Below are 27,887 nucleotides of genomic sequence, written 5' to 3'. Positions count from 1 at the left end.
GACACTGAATCATCGCTCAGATATTTTTGAGGGGGTTACCTCTCCTTTTTTCCTCTGACAGTGTTGCCCTGAGGACATGTCTCGTTCCTCCATCAACAAAGATGGAACAAGTCGCCCACGGTCATTTGTCTGAGCTTCACGCTGTTTTGGCGGATGTTTGTCGCTTTCCCTCACATATGTAAATATGTGTGACAGGAGCTGGTGACACCTTTCACAGGCGCGTGCTGCTTCCACTCAGCGGCACGTGCCTGCAGATTAGTTAAGGGTCTTTTGGCGCGTCCTTAAGTCTGCATTCTTCTTGTCAAATGTGTTAAACATAGATTATTAAAAGAAGAAAGAAAATGTTGAAGTAGAGACTAAATGTATTTATGTTTTTATTTCTAACTTTATTTTAGTATTTTAACAATAACAGTCTGACACTTTCCACTGATGTGTGCAATTTTTAACTTTGAAACTGGAGCAGTCTGTCAAACTGCAGGAATTAAGAGTCACAACAACAACAAAAAATAGTTTGTACTCTAATTCTGAAAAGGCTGACAGACATTAATAACTTGGTAGAAATGAATTTACTAGTTTCAGCTTGGAGTCAAGAGTAGAGCAAAGCAAGGTCTGTGGTCAGAGGTGGTGGGTGGAGCCTAAAGTCGCGCCCACCTCTGTCTTAAAACCTCACTCTGGAGTCTCCATGGACACATTCAGCTTTGACTGACGGAGCTGCAGTGACCAGTTCTTGGAATACAACCATGAAATTGCTTCAGGATTCAGAGGACGCAAAGGCTGAAAGAAAGGTACTTGTGTCACTCATGCTTTCATGAAATATTTATTATTATCATTATGTTGTCTGTATTTTATCCCCTGATATGCACATTACTCCATATGTGGGCCAGTATCGTTGATTTTGAAAAGACTTTTACAGTGTCGTTCGATTAATGATTTCTTTCATATCTTTTGCGTCTCACAGCGTCTCAAACCTCAGGTGGAGAGACGTCGAAGAGAAAGAATGAACCGCAGCCTGGAGAGCCTGAAGACTCTTCTGCTACAGCGACAGGTAAAGACCTCATAGCTCAGTTTGTTCATCCTACAGAACTGTGGTCCTTTTAATAGGGACTGAGAAACTGTTAATTGACTCTTTGTTTCTGTTTTAGGAAGCGACTCAGCGCAGAGTAGAGAAAGCTGAGATACTGGAGCACACAGTCCTCTTCCTACAGACCACTGCCAAAAGAGACGAGACGGGAGATGGAGGTGGTGGAGGCCAGAAACACTCCTTCCAAGACGGCTTCTCCACCTGCCTGCAGAGAGCGTCTCAGTTCCTGGGACCTGAGGGGAAAGGCCTGTGGCTCGGAGCAGCTCTGGATGCGTCTTTTGCTGCTCGCCTTTCCCGTCCAGACTCTGATTCTGCAGGCGCCAAGAAGAGAAATGAAGTCCGTCCATCCTTAAGATCTCTGCTTCTTAGGAAGTCGTCCAGGCACATTCTTCAGTTGCTGATACAAAGGTGCCGGCACAGACTGTGCGCGCCTGCCGTCTCTGTGGCCAGTTGTGTTCAGACTTGTGGAGAGTCACGTCGCTCTTCCACAACTCCCCAACAGCCGCAAACAGTTGCGAGTCAAGCGAGTAAACAGAGCCCGTCTCAGAGCCAACCGGTCAACCAGACTTTGTGGAGGCCTTGGCCCTGATCACCAGACAGTGGCCTCCTGAAACTGAACTTTTTAAAGACTCTAACATTTGATTAATATTCAATGATGCCAACTGTGCTGTTCCTGAATGAATATTTGCATTGCATTGTGAACAACGACCTCTGGTCCTCTGATAACTCCTAACAGTTTTGGTATTCAAACTCAAAGTCTGTAAATAATGTAAAAAAACAAAAAAAAAGTCATTTGCATGTGCTGTATGTGTGATAGGGTTGTCTCACGACTCGCAGTCAGTGGGGCAGCCATCTCTTCTGCCTGCAGGCGCAGGGACTCTCCCAGACTGGGACACACTGCTGCTGTGCTAAACAGCGAGTTCAGAGGTGAGTATAATGGAGCTGAAGAGTTTCTGTCCTCCTTCACATTCTGCTAAACTCCTCTGCTACATCTGCTGCCATGATTCAAGTCACTGAAGTGGATAATGATTGAGTGTCCATCCATCACATTTCCAGGTGTGGGACCTGAGGGTTCGAGGCTGGGAGAGCCCCATGCAGCCCCTCACAGTCACCTGAGTGCCGTGATGTCTGCGGGCATTCATGACACCTGTGTGTCTGTGAACATCTTGTATTCCGTATATCTTGTCTATTTTGCACACTAATTTATTCTGGATGTCTCCCTATGGCGAGAACTATTCTCTTTTTTATAATAAAAACTTTTCTTAAAACGTAAAAGCATGGTGTCACTTGATTATTTTGGATGCAGGCTGCAGGCCTTTTGTTTGTGCTGACGTTGACAGCTCTCTTTAGTTGGAGTCAGAGGTGTGAAGCATGGCCTCCTGCAGAGCTGCATCCTCCAGGTGTGAAGTCTGACCACGAGGAGAAAGAGTTTAGCAGCAGTTCTCACTTCAAAGACATCAAAGATAGCCCCGTTCACACATCATTCACTCAGTCTGATGACTCAATATCAAACCAGTAATAAAGGCAGAAAAAGTTAATACAGCCCAGAGCAGCCTGTGAGACAGATGTACCTAAAAATATATCAAATAAAGTAAAATAAAATAAAAATAAAATAGGACAAAACAAAAAAAAAAATACTAAAAAAAATGAATAAATAAATACAAATAACAATCCAAATAGTTCCAGTCAACATAGTATTATTATTATATATTGCCTATGTAACTGCCCTGTCAAAATTATTTAGACTGCAACAGCACTATTTCAATGCTTTTCCAAAAAAGAGTAGCTGATATGGTACAAGTTTTTATCAGGTACAACTACAAGTCAAAACATCAAACTCTATCTGACTGAATGAGGTTGAATTATCTGAAACCCTCTCAGATCATGTCCACGTTTGTTTTCATAGTAGTTAGTATTGACTCTGTCACTGACATCGCCCCCAGCTGTTCACAGCCCATTTGTTTTCTGCGCGTGTCCGGTGTAAATTCAGAGGAAACAAAACGTGTCTTAACACCTCCTGCAGCCCTTTGAAGATCAGCCACACTCAGAGGACAGTTGTCTCATTATTGCCGTCTGATTTCTGAGATGTTTCCCATGAAAATAAAGCTGTTTGAAACTGACACAAAATCTTATTTTATTTTAATCCTTCAACATCACTTTTCTTGTGCTGCTTTCAGACGCCTTTCACAAGTAATCGAACCTTTAAACTCTGAGAAAACTGGTGCAATTTCTTTCAAAAACATAGGGGGAAATACGGCAACGAGCAACTTGGTAAAAAAGGTTCCAAAAATTGCAACAAAAAAATAAACAAATAAATTTACAAATTATTTTTTTTAAAAAATGAGGGAAAAGAAAAAAAACTACGGAAAACTATATGTATACTTATTATTATTATTATTATTATTATTATTATTACATATTTAAAATTATGTCACATAATTATTCTTTTTTTTAGCTCTTTTTTCTGTTTAGTTTTATTTTTTCCTATCTTTCTTTCTTTTATATTTACTAATTTTCTTGTTTTTTTTTTAATTTTTCTACATATTTCTTGCTAATTTTTGACTCATTATTTCTTTCACTGTTCATTACCTTCTTGCCATGTTTTTAAAGAACCCACGCCAATTTGCTCAGGTCTCAAAGGGTCAATAGCCAGTAAGAAATTCGGTGTATGTCCAGTTAGTTATCAACACTCAGAAAAATATTCCAAGAATTAAATGAGCATTACTGTCAAAGACTGAATTATATATCGGCATTTTAAAAGACCTTACGTGGAATCAGTTGATTATCACTGATATGGACTTGTGCTTCTGAAATACAGTTAAATTGCATCAAAGCGCAGTCACCACATATTATCTTTGCTCATTCGGTGGAACAGTCTCGTTTAACAAAGACAACACTTTAAGTAATATCTGGCTTCCTACAGTCAAGTGTGTCACATGACTTTATGTCACTCAGGTGAGACAGCATGTGAGACATGTGAGACAGTTTTCTGTCTCTTTCTCGTGGGAAAAGCAGAGCTCAGCGGCCATTTGCACTTTTATTATCTGTTAGTATTAGTACACCATTAAAAGAAGTGTGTGGAGGACTGCGAGCTTTCAGGTTCCCACAGACACACTTCAGACACACTGGTCACTGAAATGCAAATTACGCACCGAGTTGCTCCGTCATGTTACTGCTTTTACACATATTTGTTAGTTGACTTGATTCTGACTGTCTGCCTCATCAGCCTTCATCTACACCTACTCGCTGTAATAATAACAATATTGTGGTTTCATCCACCGAGTTCACTGTGATGCATTTAATTGTTGCCCGGATGTTAAATAGTCTCTGACCAAATAATCAGAAAAAAAGCAGCAAACCTGCTGGTTTAATTTGTGACAGATTCTGTTGGTATGTGGCTTTATGCTGGTTTTACTAGTAGATCATCGTTGTTAATCTATTGCAACGATATGTAGAGTTTTTCTGGGACACGTGTATCATGTCTTTCTAAGTGAAGGCCTTGGCACGTGCCAAAAATAAATTGATAAATTAGAAAGAAAGGCCTACAAACGTTCATCTTAACTCAGCAATATTTCACTTTTTATTTTCACTGAGCTGACGATTAAGAGTCCCCCTAATGTACAAAAATGGGTACATATATGTGTACTTGTAACCTGTTACAATTGTTACCCTGTTTTTCAATCAATTCACTGTTAGCGCGTTTAAGGTGTGAAGTGGTCTCGTGCTGCTGAAGCGGCTGCGCGTGTCCGTCTCAAAAGGGTTTAGTGAATTTCAGCATTAATCAAATAACAAAGACACGCAGTTTGTTCCTGCAATCGATAAAGGAAGATTAAGTGAAGGACTTATTCCATCACTGCAAAACTACCTGCGCACAAAGATCGGCTGTCATAATGTTGCAGGGAGAATGACGCACAGGGTCACATGGTCTCCAACCAAATGACAATTAACAAATTGCCTTTAGTCGACACAGCAACATGCAGACAAATGTTGAATAAGTGTGACTGTGGGAGAGTGTCACTTAGCTCTTTCTCATCGTGGGAACGTGGAGCAGGAGGCTTCATCCTCATTTTATTACCTGTTAAAACCGATACTTCATTCACAAAGTGTGCTTGGACGAGACGTGGCTCTCAGGTTCTGATAAGTACGCGGGACGCTCAAAATAATCTTTGCAGGGTGTGACACGAGTCAAAAAATGATGTGACGTTTTGTTTTAGTGCTGGAAATGACAACATTAACTGCGGGAGCCGCGCGTAAAAGGATCAACTTTACGCTTGCAGCGATTGTCCCTTGTGAACTATAATATAATTTAGCAAAATAATATACTTGAAATAAGTAGTAAAACTGATTTTGGGAGATGACAAATCGTCAGTAATTTTGGCAAGTGTGGGAGTAGCTTCTTCAACTCTTTCTCGTGAGAAAATTGCGCAGGGAGCTGCAGTCACACTTGATTACGTGTTAGAATTGATGCATCTTTACAAAGAGTGTTTGGGGGGAGAAGTTGATTTCGGGTTCCCACGTGTCGCTTGTCACAATGTCATAATGAAATAAAAGATTTGAATGAATAACAGAAAATGCGGCATCGTATGGTTTCAATCTTGTTGTTTCACGGGTATTTGCAGAGCCGTGCATAAAAGCTAATTTTACGCGCGACGCATAGGTGTCATTTTCAGTAGACTTTGCAGGTTGCTGGTATATTAAAGGACATGTTTTGAATTGAAGAAGCTACATTTTACTTTGGACGTTAGTTCTGACTTGGTTTTGTTTATAACTCACAACCAAAGAAAGGCAAGTTTACAGATCTGTGCATTAAAGAGTGGATTTTACGCACGCCGTGAAAGTTACTCTTATTGGAGATTTTATAGAATTTATGGGAACCTCAATCATCAGTGAGTCCCTGAATGCTCATTCCGAGATTTCTTGGGTCCTCTCTCTTTTTTTCCTGTAGTGTTGCCCTGATGTCTCGCTTCATTTTGTTTTTCATTCTCTATCAAAGAGAGACAGTTTTCAGATCTGCGCATAAAATAATTTTTAGGCATGCTTTAACAGTTACCTTCGTTGCATATTTTTTATATTTTATGAGAATCTCAATCATTATGGAGACAGTAAATGATCTTTTGGAAACTTCTCGGCTCCTCGGTCCTTTTCCTGTGTTGCCCTGAGGACATGTCCCGTTTCTCCCTCCAACAAAGATGGAACAAGTCGCCCACGGTCATTTGTCTGAGCTTCACGCTGTTTTGGCGGATGTTTGTCGCTTTCTCTCACATATGTAAATATGCGTGACACGAGCTGGTGACACCTTTCACAGGCGCGTGCTGCGGACACTCAGGGCAGCGGCACGTGCCCGCAGATTAGTTAAGGGTCTATAGGCGTGTCCTTCAGTCTGCATTCATCTGCAGAGACTTGTCAAATATGATAAAAATACATCATTGAAGGAAAAAAGAAAAGGTTAAAGTAGAGAATAAATGTATTTATGTTTTTATTTTTAACTTCATTTTAGTGTTTTAAACATAATAGCCTGACACTTTCCACTGATGTGTGCAACTCCTAAACTTTTTCCTGTAGCAGTCTGTCGAACTGCAGGGATAAATAGTCACACCAAAGTAAGCGTTTTGTAAATCTGACATTAACTTGGTAAAACTGAGTTCAGTGATTTCAGCATGGAGTCAAAACTGGAGCAAAACGAGGTCTGTGATCAGAGGTGGTGGGTGGAGCCTAAAGTCACGCCCACCTCTGGCTTAAAACCTCACTCTGGAGTCGCCATGGACACATTCCGCTTTGACTGACAGACCGACGGAGCTGCAGTGACCAGTTCTTGGAATACGACCATGAAATTGCTTCAGGATTCAGAGGACGCAAAGGCTGAAAGAAAGGTACTTGTGTCACTCATGCTTTCATGAAAGATTTCAGATTATTGTCACAGACTCAATTATTATCTCTCCTGTGATGCACATAACTGCGTTGGGAAGAAAAACACAACTGTTCAAAAAGACAATTGATTACACCTCTCTGTCTTATTTGATTCATTAATCCTTTAATGTCTTTTCTCTCTCACAGCGTCTCAAACCTCAGGTGGAGAGACGTCGAAGAGAGAGAATGAACCGCAGCCTGGAGAGCCTGAAGACTCTTCTGCTACAGCGACAGGTAAAGACCTCATAGCTCAGTTTGTTCATCCTACAGAACTGTGGTCCTTTTAATAGGGACTGAGAAACTGTTAATTGACTCTTTGTTTCTGTTTTAGGAAGCGACTCAGCGCAGAGTAGAGAAAGCTGAGATACTGGAGCACACAGTCCTCTTCCTACAGACCACTGCCAAAAGAGACGAGACGGGAGATGGAGGTGGTGGAGGCCAGAAACACTCCTTCCAAGACGGCTTCTCCACCTGCCTGCAGAGAGCGTCTCGGTTCCTGGGACCTGAGGGGAAAGGCCTGTGGCTCGGAGCAGCTCTGGATGCGTCTTTTGCTTCTCGCCTTTCCCGTCCAGACTCTGATTCTGCAGGTGTTCAACAAACAACTGAAGCTCGTCCTTCATCCAGCTCTCTACTTCTCAGGAAGTCCTCAAGGCATATTCTTCGGTTGCTGATACTCAGGTCTCGGCTCAGACGATGCACGCCTGCTGTCTCTGTGGCCAGTTGTGTTCAGACCCGGCGAGATTCACACCGCCCACTCACAGCTCCACAACAGCCGCAAAAAGTGGCGCGTAGAGTGAGCACACGGGGCCCGTCTCAGAGCCAGCCGGTCAACCAGACTTTGTCTGTTTGTTTGTGGAGGCCCTGGCCCTGATCACAAGGCAGTGACCGCAGAAACTGAACTTTGAAAGACTCGTAACATGCTGATAAATATTCAGACAAGAGCATGTGTTGTTCATCTGACTTTCTGCATGGACATTTTCAGTGCAATGTATTGAACACGAGCCTCCTGCTTTCTGTAAAGTCTGATACGTGTGTAGATATTGTAAATTTATTATGATCACACCAAGTGCTGCTGCAGCCTGTACGGGCCAACTCGTTTTGACTGTGACATGTTATGTTCTTTGCACCTTAATTTATTTCAGTTGTCATTCGAAAATAAACAAAAAATCACTAAACAATGCGCGTGTGTTCATTGATTGTTTGCTGACACGTGTCTTGACTTGACACTTGTGGATGAGAGGCGCCATGCGGTGACGTTTCACACAGTGAAACAATAGAAATCCTCACTTCTTTACTTCTACAAAGTTTAACATACATACAGGTGGCCAAAACATTTAGGAAAATTAAATACATACATTAAATGTAATTAGCATTTTATTCATAAATATAATAGACTGTCATCTTTATATTAGAAGTATGTGGACAGATAAGAATTATGGTTCAATTAAATAATTTCAGGTTGTTAAAAAGTGGAGGCCGTGCGTAAAAGTTGCTCTACTCGTGCGCAATGACATATCTTTCTGCTTTGACACCAACATTAAGAGACAAAATATTTTGTCCGTTTAAACAGAGATGGATTTGAGAATATGAATCGCTGTTTTGGCCGAAGTCATTATTTATTGCATAAAGATTTAGGTACTTTGACGTGCGTAAAACCGTTTTTACACTGCAAGCTGTCTGACAATTTAATCAGTTTAAAGTGTCTTTTATCCAAAGGAACAAGTCTCTCCGTCTGTAGCTCATTTGCATTTCAACCACTGGAGAATGCGCGTGGGAACGTGGGAAGTGTCTCCTCTGTGTCACCCCTCTCCAGTGATGTATCAGTTTTAACAGGTAGTAAAGCTGTAACGCAGCGCCATTTCCTCTTTTCCCACGAGAAAGAGTCTGAACCCTTTGACGTTTCTTTTTCTGATGACATTTGGTGTGGGAAACATATAGACGTAGTCTGGATTTCATTCTGTTCAGAAAAAATAGCCAAATTGGAAATGATTAATTTTTATTCAACACAAACAGGTGTTGAAGTAAACAGTCAAAAATAATGATGTCATTCCTGTGGTGATATTCTTATCGTTTCTGAAAGGCTTTGTTGTTAGAAACTTTGGGTTGTTAGAGTAAAACATTTGATTCAAAGGTGCTAAATGCGCAAAATTCGGACAACCGTCTGATTTACGCGTGCAGGTGTGATTCAGGCACGCGCCAGCTCTGCCTAACTCCAATGAATTCATGTGAGTTACAGCTTAATATACACTCACTGGCCACTTTATAAAGAACACCTTGCTAGTACCAAGTTGGACCCTTTTTGCCTTCAGAGCTGCCTTAATGTTTTGTGTCATAGATTCAACAAGGTGCTGGAAACATTCCTCAGAGATTTTGGTCCATATTGACATGATGACATCACACAGTTGCTGCAGATTTGTCGGCTGCACATCCATGATGAGAATCTCCCGTTCCACCACATCCCAAAGGTGCTCTATTGGACTGAGATCTGGTGACTGTGGAGGCCATTGGAGTACAGTGAACTCACTGTCATGTTTGAGATGATGTGAGCTTTGTGACATGGTGCGTTATCCTGCTGGAAGTAGCCATCAGAAGATGGGTACACTGTGGTCATAAAGGGATGGACACGCTCAGCAACAATACTCAGGTAGGCTGTGGTGTTTAAACCATGCTCAGTTGGTACTAAGAAAATCTCCCCCACACCATTACACCACCAGCAGCAGCCTGAACCGTTGATACAAGGCAGGATGGATCCATGCTTTCATGTTGTTTACGCCAACTTCTGACCCTACCATCTGAATGTGGCAGCAGAAATCCAGACTCATCAAACCAGGCAACGTTTTTCTATCTATCTTCTATTGTCCAGTTTTGGTGAGCCTGTGTGAACTGTAGCCTCAGTTTCCTGTTGTTAGCTGACAGGAGTGGCACCTGGTGTCGTCTTCTGCTGCTGTAGCCCATCTGCTTCAAGGTTGGACAAGGTGTTGTTGCTTCAGAGATGGTCTTCTCCACACCTTGGTTGGAACCAGTGCTTATTTGACTTCCTGTTGCCTTTCTATCATCTTGAACCAGTCTGGCCATTATCCTCTGACCTCTGGCATCAACAAGGCATTTTGGCTCACTGGATATTTTCTCTTTTTGGGACCATCCTCTGTAAACCCTAGAGATGGTTGTGTGTGAACATCCCAGTAAATACTCAGACCAGCCTGTTTTGCACCAACAACCATGCCACGTTCAAAGTCACTTAAATCACCTTTCTTTTACCCATTCTGATGCTCAGTTTGAACCTCAGCAGGTCATCTTCAACATATCTACATTACTAAATGCATCAAGTTGCTGCCACGTGATTGGCTGATTAGCTGTTTGTGTTAATGAGCAGTTGAACAAGTGTACCTAATAAAGTTTTCTAGGTTTTGTTTGCCTCTTGTCCTATATCTAAGACCAAATGTCCTATTTTAACACTACAAGTCTTAAAACTCTCTACAGGCCAAACAGAGACTTTAAAAAAAGCATAAAGCACCTTTTCACAATTCCTAACATATATAATATATGTATAATCATCGGGGTGCAATTTGAAAACAATGCTGAGACTTTTCTGAATTGAATTTCCCTTTAGCATGACAGGAAAACGTCACTCCTGTTTGTTTTAATAGACCGAATCTCAAATGTATCCAACTGTAACCAAGCAAACAGAATGTTTAGCGTCTATTTTGTTCATTTCACAAATTTAAATGTGGCACATTCTAGAATATGAAGCCACATTGTCACTCATCTGTCTCCAAATCACTGATTATCTTCAAACATACACAACCCAAAAACAATGGAGGACCACAGTAAGACATCTGGTACCTTCCAAAGTTTGCCAGCTGCTCCTCTTGAAGCGGATACAAACAGGCAATGCGCGGGGCCTTCCCTCAGGACTGTTGCTGCTGGACTGGGACTTCACCGCCACAGAGAGGGTATAAAGGTCAGCGTCCATGAGCCTGTGTTTTATGGATCTCTGCTGAAGGATCACAAGTCACCAACACAAAGCGATTTCAACATCGAGAGACCTCCAAATCGCAGCCTGTCATATCTGGTTGCTGGGACCTCTTTTACCGTCTCGCCATGACTGCAATATTTTCAGCAGCAGAACTTGACCTGCATGTTCAGTGGCTCCGAGCGTTCATAAAGACACAGAAACGCCTGTGGCTTCTGTCCTGCCTGACGATGAGGCAAGTGAAATTGAAAATAAAATCAAATAAATCCATATTATTTGCATGAAAAGTCACTTTATTGCATGCATCAGCAGGATTCTGACATCTTTGTGCAATTGTGCGCCTTTCTGTCAAAAGAACAGTGTGTAAGTTTTAGAGGGATTTAGATGAGGATTTTCTGAGAACATGGTATACTTGACGTTTTTCATGATTTTGGACGACATGGTATACTTTGACATTTTTCATGATTTTGGACGACATGGTATACTTTGACGTTTTTCATGATTTTGGACGACATCGTATACTTTGACATTTTTCATGATTTTGGATGACATGGTATACTTGACGTTTTTTTCATGATTTTCTGACGACATGGTATACTTTGACATTTTTCATGATTTTGGACGACATGGTATACTTTGACGTTTTTCATGATTTTCTGACGACATGGTATACTTTGACATTTTTCATGATTTTGAACGACATGGTATACTTTGACGTTTTTCATGATTGTCTGACGACATGGTATACTTTGACATTTTTCATGATTTTGAACGACATGGTATACTTTGACATTTTTCATGATTTTGAACGACATGGTATACTTTGACATTTTTCATGATTTTGGACGACATGGTATACTTTGACGTTTTTCATGATTTTGGACGACACGGTATACTTTGACGTTTTTCATGATTTTGGACGACATGGTATACTTTGACATTTTTCATGATTTTGGATGACATGGTATACTTTGACATTTTTCATGATTTTGGACGACATGGTATACTTGACGTTTTTTCATGATTTTGGACGACATGGTATACTTTGACGTTTTTTCATGATTTTGGACGACAAGCTTTACTTTGGTGTTTTTCATGATTTTGGACGACATGGTATATTTTGACATTTTTTATGATTTTCTGACGACATGATATACTTTGACGATATTTAATGATTTTGGACGACATGGTATACTTTGACATTTTTCATGATTTTGGACGACATGGTATGCTTTGATGGTTTTCATGATTTTGGACGACATGGTATACTTTGACGTTTTTTCATGATTGTCTGACGACATGGTATACTTGACGTTTTTTCATGATTTTCTGACGACATGGTATACTTTGACATTTTTCATGATTTTGGACGACATGGTATACTTTGACGTTTTTCATGATTTTGGACGACATGGTATACTTTGACATTTTTCATGATTTTGGATGACATGGTATACTTTGACATTTTTCATGATTTTGGACGACACGGTATACTTTGACGTTTTTCATGATTTTGGATGACATGGTATACTTTGACATTTTTCATGATTTTGGACGACATGGTATACTTGACGTTCTTTTCATGATTTTCTGACGACATGGTATACTTTGACATTTTTCATGATTTTGAACGACATGGTATACTTTGACGTTTTTCATGATTGTCTGACGACATGGTATACTTTGACATTTTTCATGATTTTGAACGACATGGTATACTTTGACATTTTTCATGATTTTGAACGACATGGTATACTTTGACATTTTTCATGATTTTGGACGACACGGTATACTTTGACGTTTTTCATGATTTTGGACGACATGGTATACTTTGACATTTTTCATGATTTTGGACGACATGGTATACTTGACGTTTTTTTCATGATTTTCTGACGACATGGTATACTTTAACATTTTTCATGATTTTGGACGACATGGTATACTTTGACGTTTTTCATGATTTTGGACGACATGGTATACTTTGACGTTTTTTCATGATTTTGGACGACATGGTATACTTGACATTTTTTCATGATTTTCTGATGACATGGTATACTTTGACGTTTTTTCATGATTTTGGACGACAAGCTTTACTTTGGTGTTTTTCATGATTTTGGACGACATGGTATACTTTGACATTTTTTATGATTTTGGACGACATGGTATACTTTGACATTTTTCATGATTTTGGACGACATGGTATACTTGACGTTTTTTCATGATTTTGGACGACATGGTATACTTTGACGTTTTTTCATGATTTTGGACGACAAGCTTTACTTTGGTGTTTTTCATGATTTTGGACGACATGGTATATTTTGACATTTTTTATGATTTTCTGAGGCCATGATTTAGTTTGACGTTTTTCATGATTTTGGACGACATGGTATACTTTGACATTTTTCCTGTTTTTGGAAGACATGGTATACTTTGAAGGTTTTCATGAGTTTGGACGACATGGTATACTTTGGTGTTTTTCATGATTTTCTGACGACATGGTATACTTGACGTTTTTTTCATTTTTTTCTGACGACATGGTATACTTTGACATTTTTCATGATTTTGGACGACATGGTATACTTTGACATTTTTCATGATTTTGGACGACATGGTATACTTTGACATTTTTCATGATTTTGGATGACATGGTATACTTTGACATTTTTCATGATTTTGGACGACATGGTATACTTTGACGTTTTTCATGATTTTGGATGACATGGTATACTTTGACATTTTTCATGATTTTGGACGACATGGTATACTTGACGTTCTTTTCATGATTTTCTGACGACATGGTATACTTTGACATTTTTCATGATTTTGGACGACATGGTATACTTGACGTTTTTCATGATTTTGGACGACATGGTATACTTTGACATTTTTCATGATTTTGGACGACATGGTATACTTTGACGTTTTTCATGATTTTGGACGACATGGTATACTTTGACATTTTTCATGATTTTGGACGACACGGTATACTTTGACGTTTTTCATGATTTTGGACGACATGGTATACTTTGACATTTTTCATGATTTTGGACGACATGGTATACTTGACGTTTTTTTCATGATTTTCTGACGACATGGTATACTTTGACATTTTTCATGATTTTGGACGACATGGTATACTTTGACGTTTTTTCATGATTTTGGACGACATGGTATACTTTGACATTTTTCATGATTTTGGACGACATGGTATACTTGACGTTTTTTTCATGATTTTCTGACGACATGGTATACTTTAACATTTTTCATGATTTTGGACGACAAGCTTTACTTTGACGTTTTTTCATGATTTTGGACGACATGGTATACTTTGACGTTTTTCATGATTTTGGACGACATGGTATACTTTGACGTTTTTTCATGATTTTGGATGACATGATATACTTTGACATTTTTTCATGATTTTCTGATGACATGGTATACTTTGACGTTTTTTCATGATTTTGGACGACATGGTATACTTTGATGTTTTTCATGATTTTGGACGACATGGTATACTTTGACGTTTTTTCATGATTTTGGACGACATGGTATACTTTGATGTTTTTCATGATTTTGGACGACATGGTATACTTTGACGTTTTTTCATGATTTTGGACGACATGGTATACTTTGACATTTTTCATGATTTTGGACGACATGGTATACTTGACGTTTTTTTCATGATTTTCTGACGACATGGTATACTTTGACATTTTTCATGATTTTGGACGACATGGTATACTTTGACATTTTTCATGATTTTGGACGACATGGTATACTTGACGTTTTTTTCATGATTTTCTGACGACATGGTATACTTTGACATTTTTCATGATTTTGGACGACATGGTATACTTTGACGTTTTTCATGATTTTGGACGACATGGTATACTTTGACATTTTTCATGATTTTGGACGACATGGTATACTTGACGTTTTTTTCATGATTTTCTGACGACATGGTATACTTTGACATTTTTCATGATTTTGGACGACAAGCTTTACTTTGACGTTTTTTCATGATTTTGGACGACATGGTATACTTTGACGTTTTTCATGATTTTGGACAACATGGTATACTTTGACGTTTTTTCATGATTTTGGATGACATGGTATACTTTGACATTTTTTCATGATTTTCTGATGACATGGTATACTCTGACGTTTTTTCATGATTTTGGACGACATGGTATACTTTGATGTTTTTCATGATTTTGGACGACATGGTATACTTTGACGTTTTTTCATGATTTTGGACGACAAGCTTTACTTTGGTGTTTTTCATGATTTTGGACGACATGGTATATTTTGACATTTTTTATGATTTTCTGACGACATGATATACTTTGACGTTTTTTCATGATTTTGGACGACATGGTATACTTTGACATTTTTCATGTTTTTGGACGACATGGTATGCTTTGATGGTTTTCATGATTTTGGACGACATGGTATACTTTGACGTTTTTTCATGATTGTCTGACGACATGGTATACTTGACGTTTTTTCATGATTTTGGACGACATGGTATACTTTGACATTTTTCATTACATTATATTACATAGTTTTACATTATATTCCATTTCTGCCAATTTGTCCCCCTAAATCCTACACACTGGACTATTAATAATTTCTCTGATTACTTCCACAATAATCAGAATACAACCTGTTAGGTGTCAAGACAGTGAAAACTGTACAATATTTGGCAACGAGGTTCACAAGCTGTTGCAGTTTCAGCTTGATTGTGATATTCACCACATTTCATTTATCACTTTCATCTCAGACATGATGTTTTATTTGACTTTGTCACGTCACAGAAAATTTACAAGAAACAATATCCCCCTCCCTCGTAAAAAATAAAATAAAAAAATGTTTAAAAAATAAAAAATAATAATTTAGGCAAGGCTGAGTAAAAACTGGGGAGGTGATTTGGGAAGTGCTGCTGTGTATTTAAAATATAACAAATAAGTAATTTAACAAGCAAATCTGTCAGGTGACACCCAACAGCTGCATGTTGAATTATAACTAAGATCCTAAAATTACAGTAAATCCTGGCTGGAGTCCCTCCAGTTTTGGGCGTCATTGTAAGTCCTCTGGTTTGCACTGGGCTTAACAGCAAAATACACCTAATGCCAAATTAAACATCAAGTGTCTCTCTGTCAGTCTTGCTTCACTGTAAGTCGTTATCGTCTCGTGTTCTTCGTTGCTACTCTTATGGGCTGAATGGAAAGGCAGCTGAAGTTTAGTTGTTTCTGTTCTTTACAAGGCTGTTTGTGTGGAGTCATGGGTGTTGTTTAACCTCTCACCTCTGGATTTCGGCTCTGGATTTGTTGAACTCACCGCTGCTTGTTCTGCTCTACTGGGAGTGTCACCATTTACAACTGGCGGGCGATCTGATTGGGTGGCAGCATCTGTGGGAGGTGAAACAACCACTCTTTCTATGGGCTCATTGGCTGTTCTGTCTGTCACAATAATATAATTGGGCTCTGGCTGATGGGCACTGGAGCGACGCTGCAATGCATGTTGGGTGCAGGAGAAGGAACGCTGTCGAGGGGCAGGCTGGGGCGACAGGAAGTGAGGTGTTGCGGCCCTGGGGACTTCCTGATGCCTATCGCGATCCTCGTCTTCTGAGGTCACTTCCTGTAAGGTGCTGATCGGCCGAGGGGAGCGGCCCATGATTCTCGGAGGGACCAGCGCTGTTGCTGATTGGTTGAGCTGTGGTCGCCAGTTCTGAGGGGAGGGGTACTGCACTCGGCTCATCGACCAATCACTGGCAAAAGAAGAAAGTCATAACACATATTAGACAGTAACATAAAGGTGTATTCCATAAAATATGAATCTACTGTGCTGGTGCAAATGAAAAAGGTTAAATACTTAAAGCTGGGGTAGGCAGTTTCATTTTGGTGTCACTGGGCAAAAATTTGTGTGCAGTCTCACTTTTGGTCTGATAAACCAAAATTATTTTTCTTTTGATGGATTAATTGATTACCCATCATTTAGCTCTTACTGTAAATTTCTCACTCATCTGGTGGCACATCATCAGAAGGTAGATAAAGAGACGCACATTATTGCCTGTGTGTGCATTATTTCTGAAACCTTACTTTTGTGGAGGTGGGGTCATATCTCGATGCCCTACGATCCCAGAGAAGGAGGCACTTCTTCCAGGGAGGCCTTGTGATCCAACCCACGGCGAGTACATCAGAGCGCGCTCCTCCCACAGCATGTCATTGGTCGAGTCGACGGGAACTGGCCCTCTCTGGATTTGGTGAGCCAATAAGAGCTCCAGGACCTGGTGATGCATGCCCTCTCTGGCCACGTCTACTGGACGACGTCCTCTGCGATCGTGCAGCTCAAGGTTGGCACCATGAAGGAGGAGAAGTCTGGCTGTGTCATAGCAGCCATGGATGGCGGAGAGGAAGAGCGGCGTCTCGCCCTACCAGAGAAATAGTCAAAAAAACATTCTTCTGTGATGTCTGGAGGTTATAAAAGAAACAGTCAGTCAGGACTCTGAGTCCTCCTTAAAAACCTCTGATAAAGAAACAGCCAGAACTCACCTTGTTGTCTTGCAGGTCGACAGCGGCACCATAGCGAATGAGGGTCCTTGTAAGGGAGAGGTGGTTTACTGAGCTTGCCCAGTGCAGGGCTGATCTCCCTGAGAGAGACAGTGTGAGTGGAGGGGAGGTAAAGGGGAAGAGGGGAGGGAGTAAGTCAGCCAATGAACAACCATTACACAACAGAGTCGAGCCCAAGATGGTGAAGAGAGGGGGAACAGAGGGGATGTGGTGATGACTTCAGCTGGAGTGACAAAGAGACGACAGAGAGAGGACAGGAAAATAAGAGATGTAGACAGAGACACAGCGAAAGCAAGGAGAAAGATGAGCAACAAAGTTAATATGTCCATCAACCCGAGTGTGAGCACTAGAGCACATTAACTTTGCTCCGAGTCAGAGGAGGGCAGCAGGGGAGCTGGAGGAGGAACAGGAAGAGATGGAAGCCATGGACACATGAGCACAGGACGGGAGAGAGGGACACAAAGAGAGGATGTGAGAGAGACGGGGGTAAGTTACACCAGTTACTCAGCCCCTCAATGTACAGGTGTCAGGAAATAATGGCTTGTTCGAGACATGTCATTTTTCTCCATGGTGAGCTCTAACCCATTCATACATTGGATCCAAATATGGCGTGTGAGCAGGTAAGTTTAAGACACGTACATTTATTAACCAAGCGTTTGGACGTCTTTGGTGCAGACTGATATAGTTCAACATCTATCTTATATTTGAAAATTTAAAAATATATGTATATTCATGGTAACCAGAAGTTGAAGTGTACAAACTTTGGTGATACTTCGCACCACCAGTAGGTTGACTTATTTTTTTGTTAGTGAAGGGCAGAGTAAAGCATACTCTCAAAAAATATAAAATGCAAGTGTCCTTCAAAAAGGATCCGTGTTGCACACTTTGAACAAATATAGCAGTATTTTCAGAGTCACATGACTTTTAGGGAGACTATGTATGAAACTTGTATGGCACTTAGGGCTCTATCACTGCTGTAAATGACATTTTTATGTTTAAAAAATCTCATTATTTGACAGTGGACACATTGGAAAGCGTAAATCATGAGGTTTCTGTCAGAATTTTTTTTTTGCTTGTATGATAAAAACAGTAAGACTTTATATGTAGAAAAAACTAAACACTGACAATGATAATTAAGTCCTAACATCGGCAGTAGCTCAGTCCATAGGGACTTGGGTTGGGAACCGGAGGGTCGCCTGTTCGAGTCCCCATCCGGACCAAAATATGGAGCAGTGCCAGTTCACCTCCTGGGCACTGCTGAGGTGCCCTTGAGCAAGGCACCGAACCCCCCAACCGCTCGGGGCGCCTCACCAAGGGCAGCCCGCTCTGACATCTCTCTATAGGTCCTGTTTGTGCATGTGTGTGTCTTTCGGACCTGTGTGTAATTGACAAGCAAGAGTGAAAACATTGAATTTCCCCTCAGGGGGATTAATAAATAAACTTAAACTTAAATGAGAAAATAAGTCACAATGTCCTCAAATGAGACAACAATAAAGTCCCAATGTCCTCAAACGAGACAAAAATTAAGTCAAAATGTCCTCAAATGAGACAACAATTAAGTCCCAATGTCCTCAAATGAGACAAAAATTAAGTCTTAATTTCCTCAAATGAGCAGACAATAAATTCCCAATGTCCTAAAATGAGACAAAAATAAAGCCCTAGTGTCCTCAAAGGAGAAGATAATAAAGTTACAATGTCCTCAAATGAGACAAAAATGAAGTCCAAATGTTCTCAAACGAGACGACAATTAAGTCCCAATGTCCTCAAATGAGACAATATGTGTGGCTGTGTGTGTTCTATGTCAGTGGAGCCCAGTAGGAACCTGATTTCCCTGACACCTGGGTCGTTTCTGGAAGACCCTTATTCTGGTCTTTTCCAGATTAATGGTCGGGGCCCAAGTGAAGATGATCCAGTTGCTGTTGTAATGCGCTCTCTCTCTCTCTCTCTCTCTCTCTCTCTCACACACACACACACACACACACACACACACACACACACACACACACTCCTTTCTAAAGGTGCATCACTTCCTTGTTTTTTGACCGACAGGCTTGCACATTGGTGGAGAGAAATCCTCCCACTGAACTCATTGGTGTAACACAACACAGGTGTGTACGCTACAGCAGACAATGACCCTGATGAAGACCTGTGAGTCACAACATGTAGGTCTTTTTAATCTATATTGCCATGAGACTTGCATTTCATATTTTTTGATTGAGAGTATACTCTGCAATGAGCCCTTCACAAGATGGAACAAACACAGTACACCTGAAGTATCTAAAGAGCACCTGTATATGGCTGCTACTAAGACCCAGCAGCGCTTCTACTCCTTTGTCTTTGTGTTGCCATAAGATGTGTTGTAACTTTGGTTATGGCTGTGTAGACATGTTTTAAGTAAAACAAATGTTATTAGCTTACCAGAAACTTGGAAATTTGACATGTTGTTTTAGATAAACACTTACACTATTACATGAAGGTTAACAGGATAGCTCTGATCTTTTTAAGTGGGGCTGTATGAGGTACTTATCCATAGTCAGAGTATCACATACAGTAGATGTCAGTCGGCACACCCCCAGCTTGAAGAAGAAGGCTGGAGTATGACACGCATCAGACATGTGCTGCTGCTTCAATCAGTTAATTTGTGTTATTGGGGGACTCTGGTGATTTCAAACTGAACCTTTAAAACACCAAAGTCACACAGTAACACAAAGTACCTGACTGAGGCAGCAGTAGACCAGCAGCTCTTTTGTTCAGCGGTGTTAAATTACTGTTTTTCTCAATAGAGTCTGGCTTTATAACGACTTTAGTTCCCTATCAGGAATCGTTGTCTGAATGCAGCTTACACTTAAACTAAACTGATTATTTTAGGTGTCTAAAAAAAGCTTACTTCAAGAAGGTTAAAACAGGCACCATGAACTACACGTAAATACTATTTAACTGCGGTTTGGAGTTGAGTCACACTTTCAGTCACCAGACTATTAATAACTGTGACACAGATGCATTACCGGTGTGATCAGTGTTGTTGACTGGCACTCCTGCTCGCAGCAGCTCCAAGACCACTCTGTCAAGCCCGCTACGCACAGCTCGGATCAGAACCACAGACCCATCTGGGCCGCACCACTCTGCCGACTAACAACACAACAGAGCCATGATGAACATATAGAGCGGACATACACATTTCACATAAACCTACATATGTAACAGTTTAAGCTTGGCCTTGTACAGTGTGGTCTACATGCAAACATAAAATGGGGAATAAACAAATACAGCCCCAATAGTTATATCTAAATCTTGAATTACGCTGGCTCCTCACAACATGTATAAGATAAAATGAATGCTGTTAAAAATAAAAGACAGACCTGTTGAGGAGGGCTGAGCAGAGGAGGAGGCATGGCGTTTCTCTCCCATCCTCTAGGTGGAGCTGAGGGAGAGCAAGATTCATTTAAAGTGGCTCTCCAGCTGACACATGCAAGGATTTGGATACACATAAATACTTTATGTGGAAGTATATATACAGTTCACATGTTATCTCTCATGTCTCACACTGTAGCTTTGTACTGCAATGTTTTGAGAGGATGTTAGAATGAGTCTACAAGGCTGAATTTCAGCATTGTACATGTGTCATATGTGGTGACAATATGGTGTGGTTTATTACTCTTATTTTCATTATCAATAATCTACCATTTTCTTTTCTTGACTGGTCTATAAAATGTAAGAAAACAGTGCACAAGGCAACAGGTGACACCCTTAAGTGTTGACTGACCAAAAGTCTGAGACCAAAAGCGAATCAGTTTTATAAACATAATATTTTGGGGGCATTTTAGCCTTCACTGGACAGTTGATAGTGATAAAGCAGCCTGAGATGTTGCAGTTATGTGGCATGTGCAGCCCAGTCACCAGAAGAAAATACTGGCATTGTACGTTTATGCAAACCACTAATACATTTGCATGTTACATATGAATCATATCAACTTCTCTGAAGTGACGTAGCACATAAGCTGACTTTGTCATCTGGAGGTGGAGGTGGAGGCAAGCTACAGTACACTGTTAAAGACCAAAAAACAACAAAACCAGTTGTGATTTAGTGAGTCATTGATATTTTTCCAAAGCCTTTTCAGGCATGTTTTTTCCCAAGACTTCGCTACTTTTCCTGCCCGGGTAGTGCCACAAAAAGCGTGTATTATAAGCCAGATTATGAGCTTGTCCGATCAATAACCAAGTGGTTTTTGTACCTAAACCTAAGTTTCAATTTATCCACTACATCAGCGGTTTCCAACTGGTGGGTCGCAGTCCAAAAGTGGGTCGCCGGTCCATTCTGAATGGACTGCAAGTGACTCGTGAATGTGTGTTTGTAAAAAAACAAATTTTATTTTTAAATCCAGTGAAAATCCAGCACCAAGCTTTTATTTTGCAGAGTGAGTGAATAACAGTAACAGTAAACAATAACAGTAAACAAGTATGACGCTGAATATTTTTGTGTGGACCTTGAACTAAGGACAAATCTGGACCTGTGGCTGCACCAGTTGGGACCCACTGCCAAACAGTGACGTACAAATGTTTAATATTTGTGATTTGCAGAAATGTACAATGCCAACATTTTTTCTGGCAGTTGGGTCGGCAGCCTCTGTAATCTCTCAACTACTGGGCCACTCTTGAAAATATTCAGTTCACAATGATATAAAACAGAAAAAGCAGCAAATTTTCATATTTGGGAAGCTGCAACTGGAGGCTGTTTTAAATTGTCACCTAAAATTATTTTAGATACCCACACAATTACTTAATTATTTATCTAATTTTCTGTAGTGGCTTATCTACACTGAGTTAAAATCATCTGTTGTTTAGAAATGTTTGAGCTTTTCTCAAGAATATATGTCAAATTCCCAGATGAATAAAACTTTTAGGAGCTAGAAATTAGTGACTGAGTGAGTAAATAAAAGACAAAATGTTAAAACTTACGTTGTATAGGTCTGCGGGGCTGTGAGGTTCCTGCCCGGTAGTGCTTCTGCTCCTGGCTCCTGTGGTCACAGATGGAGGCGTCCTCCTGCCGCCTGGAGCATCTTGCATTGATGTCTTCCATTGAACTCTGGGTAAAGTCTGTGTCACTTCCTATATCCTGGTCCCTTTTGAGAGGTCTGAAAGCGAGAAGCAGTTTTGATATTATCAGGAAAATGCTGCTGTTTTCCTGCAGTCACACTGAGTCACCCAAGAGCTCTGTAACACACGCAAACACAAGGATAAAGTCTCGCCATTTCAGGGTTTGTTCTCCTAAAATGGTAATATGTATGGATGGGTAGTCTTTGGAGAAATGGGCAAGGACCCTGGAATATGGCAGAGACTAGAGATATTTATTGTTTTACGGGCCCTGAGTAAGGAAGTCTACTTTTTTTTTTCTCAGTAAACTAAAAAATTTTTACATCTAGTTTCAGTTTTTACTTTAGTTTTAGTTACTGACTATAATAACCTTAGTTTGGTTTTGACTTAAATGATTAACTGGTCATCAAAACTGTTGCCATAAAATAAAATAAAATAAAATAAAATAAAATAAAATTATAAAAACAGGCTAAAGGTCATAAACTGACTGACAGGTAAACGTGCCATTTGGCCTTTTCATATCTCTCAACGTGTTTTAGAATACATCATATTTGTCTCCATGACATCACCCCTCCAGCAGACAAAACATCCTGTCATGTCTTTCAAAGCAGCTCCTCTTACCGCATTCGAATAGCGTCCTCCCCCAGCGGCTCCCGCCTCCTCTTTTTCTCTGCTTCCTTCGCTTTCTTCTTTTTCCTCAGGCTGATCTTGTCTTTCTCTCTGCTGGATCGAACCCTCTGCTCCTGGTGGGCTATGTGTGGGGTCAGAACCTTGGATTTGGGGTCAATGTCCGTGACCGTGGAGCGGTGTCTCACCCTGCTACCACCATCCCTCTCCGCCCGCTGCTGCCTCACCCTCCTCACCACCAGGAACACCACCAGGGCCAGCACCAGCAGCAGGCCAATCGCTACGGCAACCACGGCCCACAGCCATGCAGGGGTCGGATCTTTGAGAGGAAGAATAGAAAATTAATTTTACTGAAAAGAAGTAGAACATTTTTTGTTAAGTTCCTCACACTGAGTCAAATGATTATATTGTGTTTTAGTGAACATACATACTAAACTCTACTGAGCTCTGCCTTTGAGAGATCCAGTGTTTGAATACCTAAAACTCAAATCTGCAGCAGTGACCAACACGTCTACGCACTGGAAACAGAAAGGTGTTTTATAGTGTTTCGTTTGGACGAAATTCAAAGCTGAACGTGTATATATGTGTGTGTGTGTGTGTGTGTGTGTGTGGGAAGGGAGAGACAGGACATGTGAGCCGCCTACCTTTGATTTCCTCTTTCCCCGTTTCCTCCTCTCTGCTTCCTATTTCCTCTCGGACACCTCTAATGCTGATGACGGCTTTCAGCTCAGGGAAGGTGGGGAACCGGCGAGGCTTTAGCATCATTACAGCACGCAGGAAACTGGCTGCCTCTGTGGCATAGGGGAAACAGGTAGAGGGTAGACGCAAACACGGCCTGTTGTCCACTTGGAGGAAAAGGAGGGAGCTGGGAAAGAGTGAGATCAAAGGAAACCGTAGGAAAGAGCATGGAGCCATTTAAAATCTGGTACATGTACTACTGACATAAAAAAATCTTTTTTCAGCATTTACCATTTGCAAAAAGTTAAACCCTTTTACCAAACACAACCAAAAATCAACAAAACATAGTTCTGAGATAACGTACTGGAGAATAGATACACATGGATAATAATATCCATATCAATATTTCTGCTAATCACTTGACTCAGTTCAGATTGTCTCACTGTACTTAATGGAGTTCCTCATGGTTCTATGTTTGGCCCACTTTTATGTTGTCTTTACGTAAATAATTATGGTGTTAATCCACATGTAACTAATGAGGGAGAGTAGCCGGCATGGTCTTGGTTAATTAATCAAAGGTAAAATAAAACACTAAACTCAGCACCTACCCATTTGAGTCAGCCGCAGATGCCTGAGCCAGCAGGTTGGCGAGCTGCTGAGGGTCGAAGTCAAACAAGTTCCTGTTAGTGGCGAGGGGAGCGGACCCTCTCAGTTTGAGTGGCGACTGGAGGAGAGCGCTGAGTGCCCAGAGCAGGGAGCTGTTGGAGAAGGTGCCACGTTGTTGTGGGATGTTGGCGTGAAGGACCAGAGTGCCTTTGGCCCACCGGGGGCTCTGCTGTGTGAAGCAGTCGCTGCCGTCCCATCCACAGAGGGCGCTGTCGCATCCCTGCTCGCAGTGGGAGTTGGCGTAGTGGTCACGGCAGTACTGGATGTGGCCCGGACTGAAAGCAATGATGGGGAGGGATAGGAGATGTAAAGAAAGAGACAGAAAAAGAGATTTGGCAAAATAGCATCAAGGTTGAGACTGAGATTGAGCTTTAAACTAATACCATGAGATGTGGTATTTGGCTGCAAACTACTAGTTCCAGGGTCAAGGATGAACTTAAATGCTCAGAGTGAACGATATCAGAACAGGGGATGAGTGACTGTGAATTACAAAACATTGTTTTCATTAATTATTAGTAATGGGGTCTGAGATGGATCTGTGCTTTGGTGCAGCGCGTAGTTACATATCGGCATATCGGCAGCCCTCCATTTTACATTTATCAAAATTACAGCTCCTGTAATTTGGATATTGAACTTGACCATATTGCGATTTCCATAATATTTTGATTTACTATGCAGCCCTAATTTCACTATTCAATTCTCAGTTGCTATTAATATTAACAATAATAATCATAATGGCAGTTCATTCTTTAGCTCCCTGTTTTGGGGGGGTTCCTGCCAGAGTATGTCTTGCATAAAAAAACATCCCTAAACCTTACCTAACCATACTGTACCTATTTGTATTAATATTTGATGCTTTAATCAAACAAATCAGTTAGAGATGGAAAATATAATAAAAGGAAACAATACATAAACCAACACACAACAATCCAAAAGAGCAACCACACCTGAGCATAGTTATTTCAGGCAGGACATGATGTCAAGCTCAGCTCACATCCCAGCTACATCAGCTGATCTCAAACAGCCCAATCAACTGATGGAGCAGCTGATTGATGGAAGGGAGTCAGCTGATAGATCACATGATTCCTTTCTATCCAACCAATTGGCAAATCTCATTCAGGGCGCCCTATTTAAACTGCTCTGGCCTGCCTACTGTTGCTGCTTCCTCTGCAAGCAGCTTTGCAACCCGCCTCCACCCCAGCTCCTCCTTTTCATGATGTGTCTGACTTATCAATGACATTTCTGTTCGTCATGGGTGGTCTTTGCTGCTGCTCTCCCTGCCTTAGGATTTTCATGTCAGCGCATGGAAGGGCAGGGAGGTATGCTTCTCTGTCGTAGGCTTTCCTCATCTGCGCGTGGAAGGGCAGAGAGGTATGCTCTACCTGCTTGGGCTTTCCATGTAGGCACGTGGAAGAGGCTTTCTGTGTAGGCCCGGGGAAAGACAGAGGGGGCCCAGAACAGAGCCATACTGCCAAATATAATACTGCAAATGGACATAAAGTTTTCTCTGACTAAGGTGTTCCTGACTGAACTGGCATGACTAAGCCAATGAAAACATGAAAAGTTCTCATTCATATTTTTATGACTACAATGAAAAAACAACAAGAATGTTTTACTTGCAGTAGGTCCAGTCCGTCAGGCAGTCGAAGCCGTCTCTGAGGCACTCAGGCTCCATACACTCGCTGTTACATGAATTGTCTCCAAACTTGTCCTTACACTTTCTGCTGACTGGACATTGACCCCACGGATCACCAGGCGCCGCTGTGGAGACGAGAACAGGTTTGTGCGACAAAGGGGCAATAGTGCCAAATGTACATTTAGTGTGATTTATTCTTTTTGTTACAGTTGTTGAGATTAAACTGTAATAATGGGGTATTTTTGTTATTGGCCTACTGTATGTCTGAAAAATGTTTGTCCATGACTGAAAGATATACATGTCTGTCTTGTCGATTTAAAGTGCAGGTGAATTTCTAAGCATTATGATGTGTCAAAGGCAAACATCATTTCCATAATCGCGTGCATTTGCACACTTGGCAAATAAACTGCATGTATTATTTCATTTGGTCTTGCAGTTTCAAATCACCACACAAACTGCTTTGTCTAAGTGTTTTATCGTGGCACCAAGTCAGCCACATATTCAAACCACTCATTGTCTTAGACCATTAGCAACTATTCATAACAATGCAGGTCAAGCCATGAAAGGTGGGTCCTGATACGGACCGTTAAAGGAAACAGGAAATGGGCCCCGACATAAACAGGAAGTTTCCAGGAGAAGCGAATAGCAACAGGAAATGGAGTGGGCTGGGACTTGATAAAGGTCGAAGGTCGTCACCGTGGCAATGAGGAATGTGATGGAGTTGGACAATGGGCTTGGCAGGTGTGTGCGGGACCATAAAGTCATAGCAGCAAAAAAAAAAAAAAAAAAAGCATGAACAATAGAGCTGAAATTAGATATGTTTCACTTGATCGGCACAGGAAGAATAAAAATGTAAGTCCTTATAAAAAATACTTTTCACTTGGTCCCTAAAAGAATATTTCCAAATTTGTATCTACGTTGACAAAAAACAGCCTTAGTCTAAAAATTATTTCAGATATTTGCCTGTAGCTTTTTATCAATATCTTACAAATATAAGGCTTCATATTATATTATGAACCACAAGGGCTTAAGTGACTAATCACTACTTAAAAATATTGATAATTAATTCAGCACAGTTCAGAGTAGACACCTTTTTTTCCAAACTGGTCATCAGATTTATACAGCCACAGGTTGCAGTTTCACAACACTTTGAACTCGTGACACTTTACAAGAATTGCTAAATCTATAGAGAATAGTGTGACTGACTTACCCCGACATGTCCAGCTCAGTCCTAGCACAACAAACGTCCTCAGAGCCAACATCTTCAGCTCGTTCAGGTCGCTGGCTGTGAGCCTTTTCTTCCCTGCTCAGAGGGATCCAGCGGTCCAGTCCAGCTGTTTGGTAAACCTCCTGATCTCCACTGCGTTTACCACTGCTGTTAATCTGTAGCTGTCGTCCTGCTGTTCACAATGAACAGCTAACTCTGAGTGAAGTTACCCAACACCATCACCGCTGCCGCTGCTACCAACACCACCCAGCTTACTTTGTTCACTCGCTCAGTTTTTTTTTTTTTTTTCAGAGGCCCTGCGGATATCTGGACAACTTCCTGCCACTGTGTGGAGAAGAATAGGAGGGTGATGACCGTATGTGCGTGTGTGTGTGTAGCTCTTACTGTGTCGCAGCTTGAAAAAATAAATCACAGTATGGGGTATGTAG

At 40.9% G+C, this 27,887-nt stretch overlaps 3 protein-coding genes across 4 annotated transcripts; 2 read left to right on the top strand and 1 right to left on the bottom strand.

The window, feature by feature from the left end:
* The first annotated feature begins 339 nt into the window (after positions 1-339).
* Positions 340-2,599, top strand: LOC125892760 (transcription factor HES-5-like). The gene is made up of 4 exons (XM_049582965.1): positions 340-785; positions 959-1,045; positions 1,143-2,008; positions 2,138-2,599. Exons 1-3 carry the CDS (start codon positions 741-743, stop codon positions 1,668-1,670), a joined length of 660 nt encoding a protein of 219 aa, XP_049438922.1. The 5' UTR covers positions 340-740; the 3' UTR covers positions 1,671-2,008; positions 2,138-2,599.
* LOC125892759 (transcription factor HES-7.1-like) lies at positions 796-8,152 on the top strand. 2 transcript variants are annotated; one of them, XM_049582964.1, is made up of 3 exons: positions 796-973; positions 7,151-7,222; positions 7,320-8,152. In XM_049582964.1, exons 2-3 carry the CDS (start codon positions 7,175-7,177, stop codon positions 7,857-7,859), a joined length of 588 nt encoding a protein of 195 aa, XP_049438921.1. In that variant the 5' UTR covers positions 796-973; positions 7,151-7,174; the 3' UTR covers positions 7,860-8,152. The 2 variants fall into 2 exon arrangements, with proteins under 2 accessions (XP_049438921.1, XP_049438920.1); XM_049582963.1 differs by lacking the exon at positions 796-973 and adding an exon at positions 6,867-6,951 and having other exon boundaries at positions 7,136-7,222.
* Positions 8,153-15,442: 7,290 nt separating this feature from the next.
* On the bottom strand, positions 15,443-27,741 carry notchl (notch receptor, like). Its single transcript, XM_049583303.1, has 11 exons — positions 27,442-27,741; positions 26,212-26,356; positions 24,538-24,870; positions 23,896-24,116; positions 23,246-23,570; positions 22,490-22,665; positions 20,893-20,954; positions 20,539-20,662; positions 17,516-17,613; positions 17,063-17,394; positions 15,443-16,731 (listed from the first exon to the last, which is right to left on the bottom strand). The coding sequence occupies exons 1-11, from the start codon at positions 27,491-27,493 to the stop codon at positions 16,221-16,223; spliced, it is 2,379 nt and encodes a 792-aa protein (XP_049439260.1). The 5' UTR covers positions 27,494-27,741; the 3' UTR covers positions 15,443-16,220.
* Between the last annotated feature and the right edge of the window lie 146 nt (positions 27,742-27,887).

The sequence above is a fragment of the Epinephelus fuscoguttatus genome, linkage group LG8 (assembly GCF_011397635.1).
Source record: "Epinephelus fuscoguttatus linkage group LG8, E.fuscoguttatus.final_Chr_v1".
Taxonomy (NCBI): domain Eukaryota; kingdom Metazoa; phylum Chordata; class Actinopteri; order Perciformes; family Serranidae; genus Epinephelus; species Epinephelus fuscoguttatus.
This window is presented reverse-complemented; position numbering and strand designations above follow the sequence as displayed.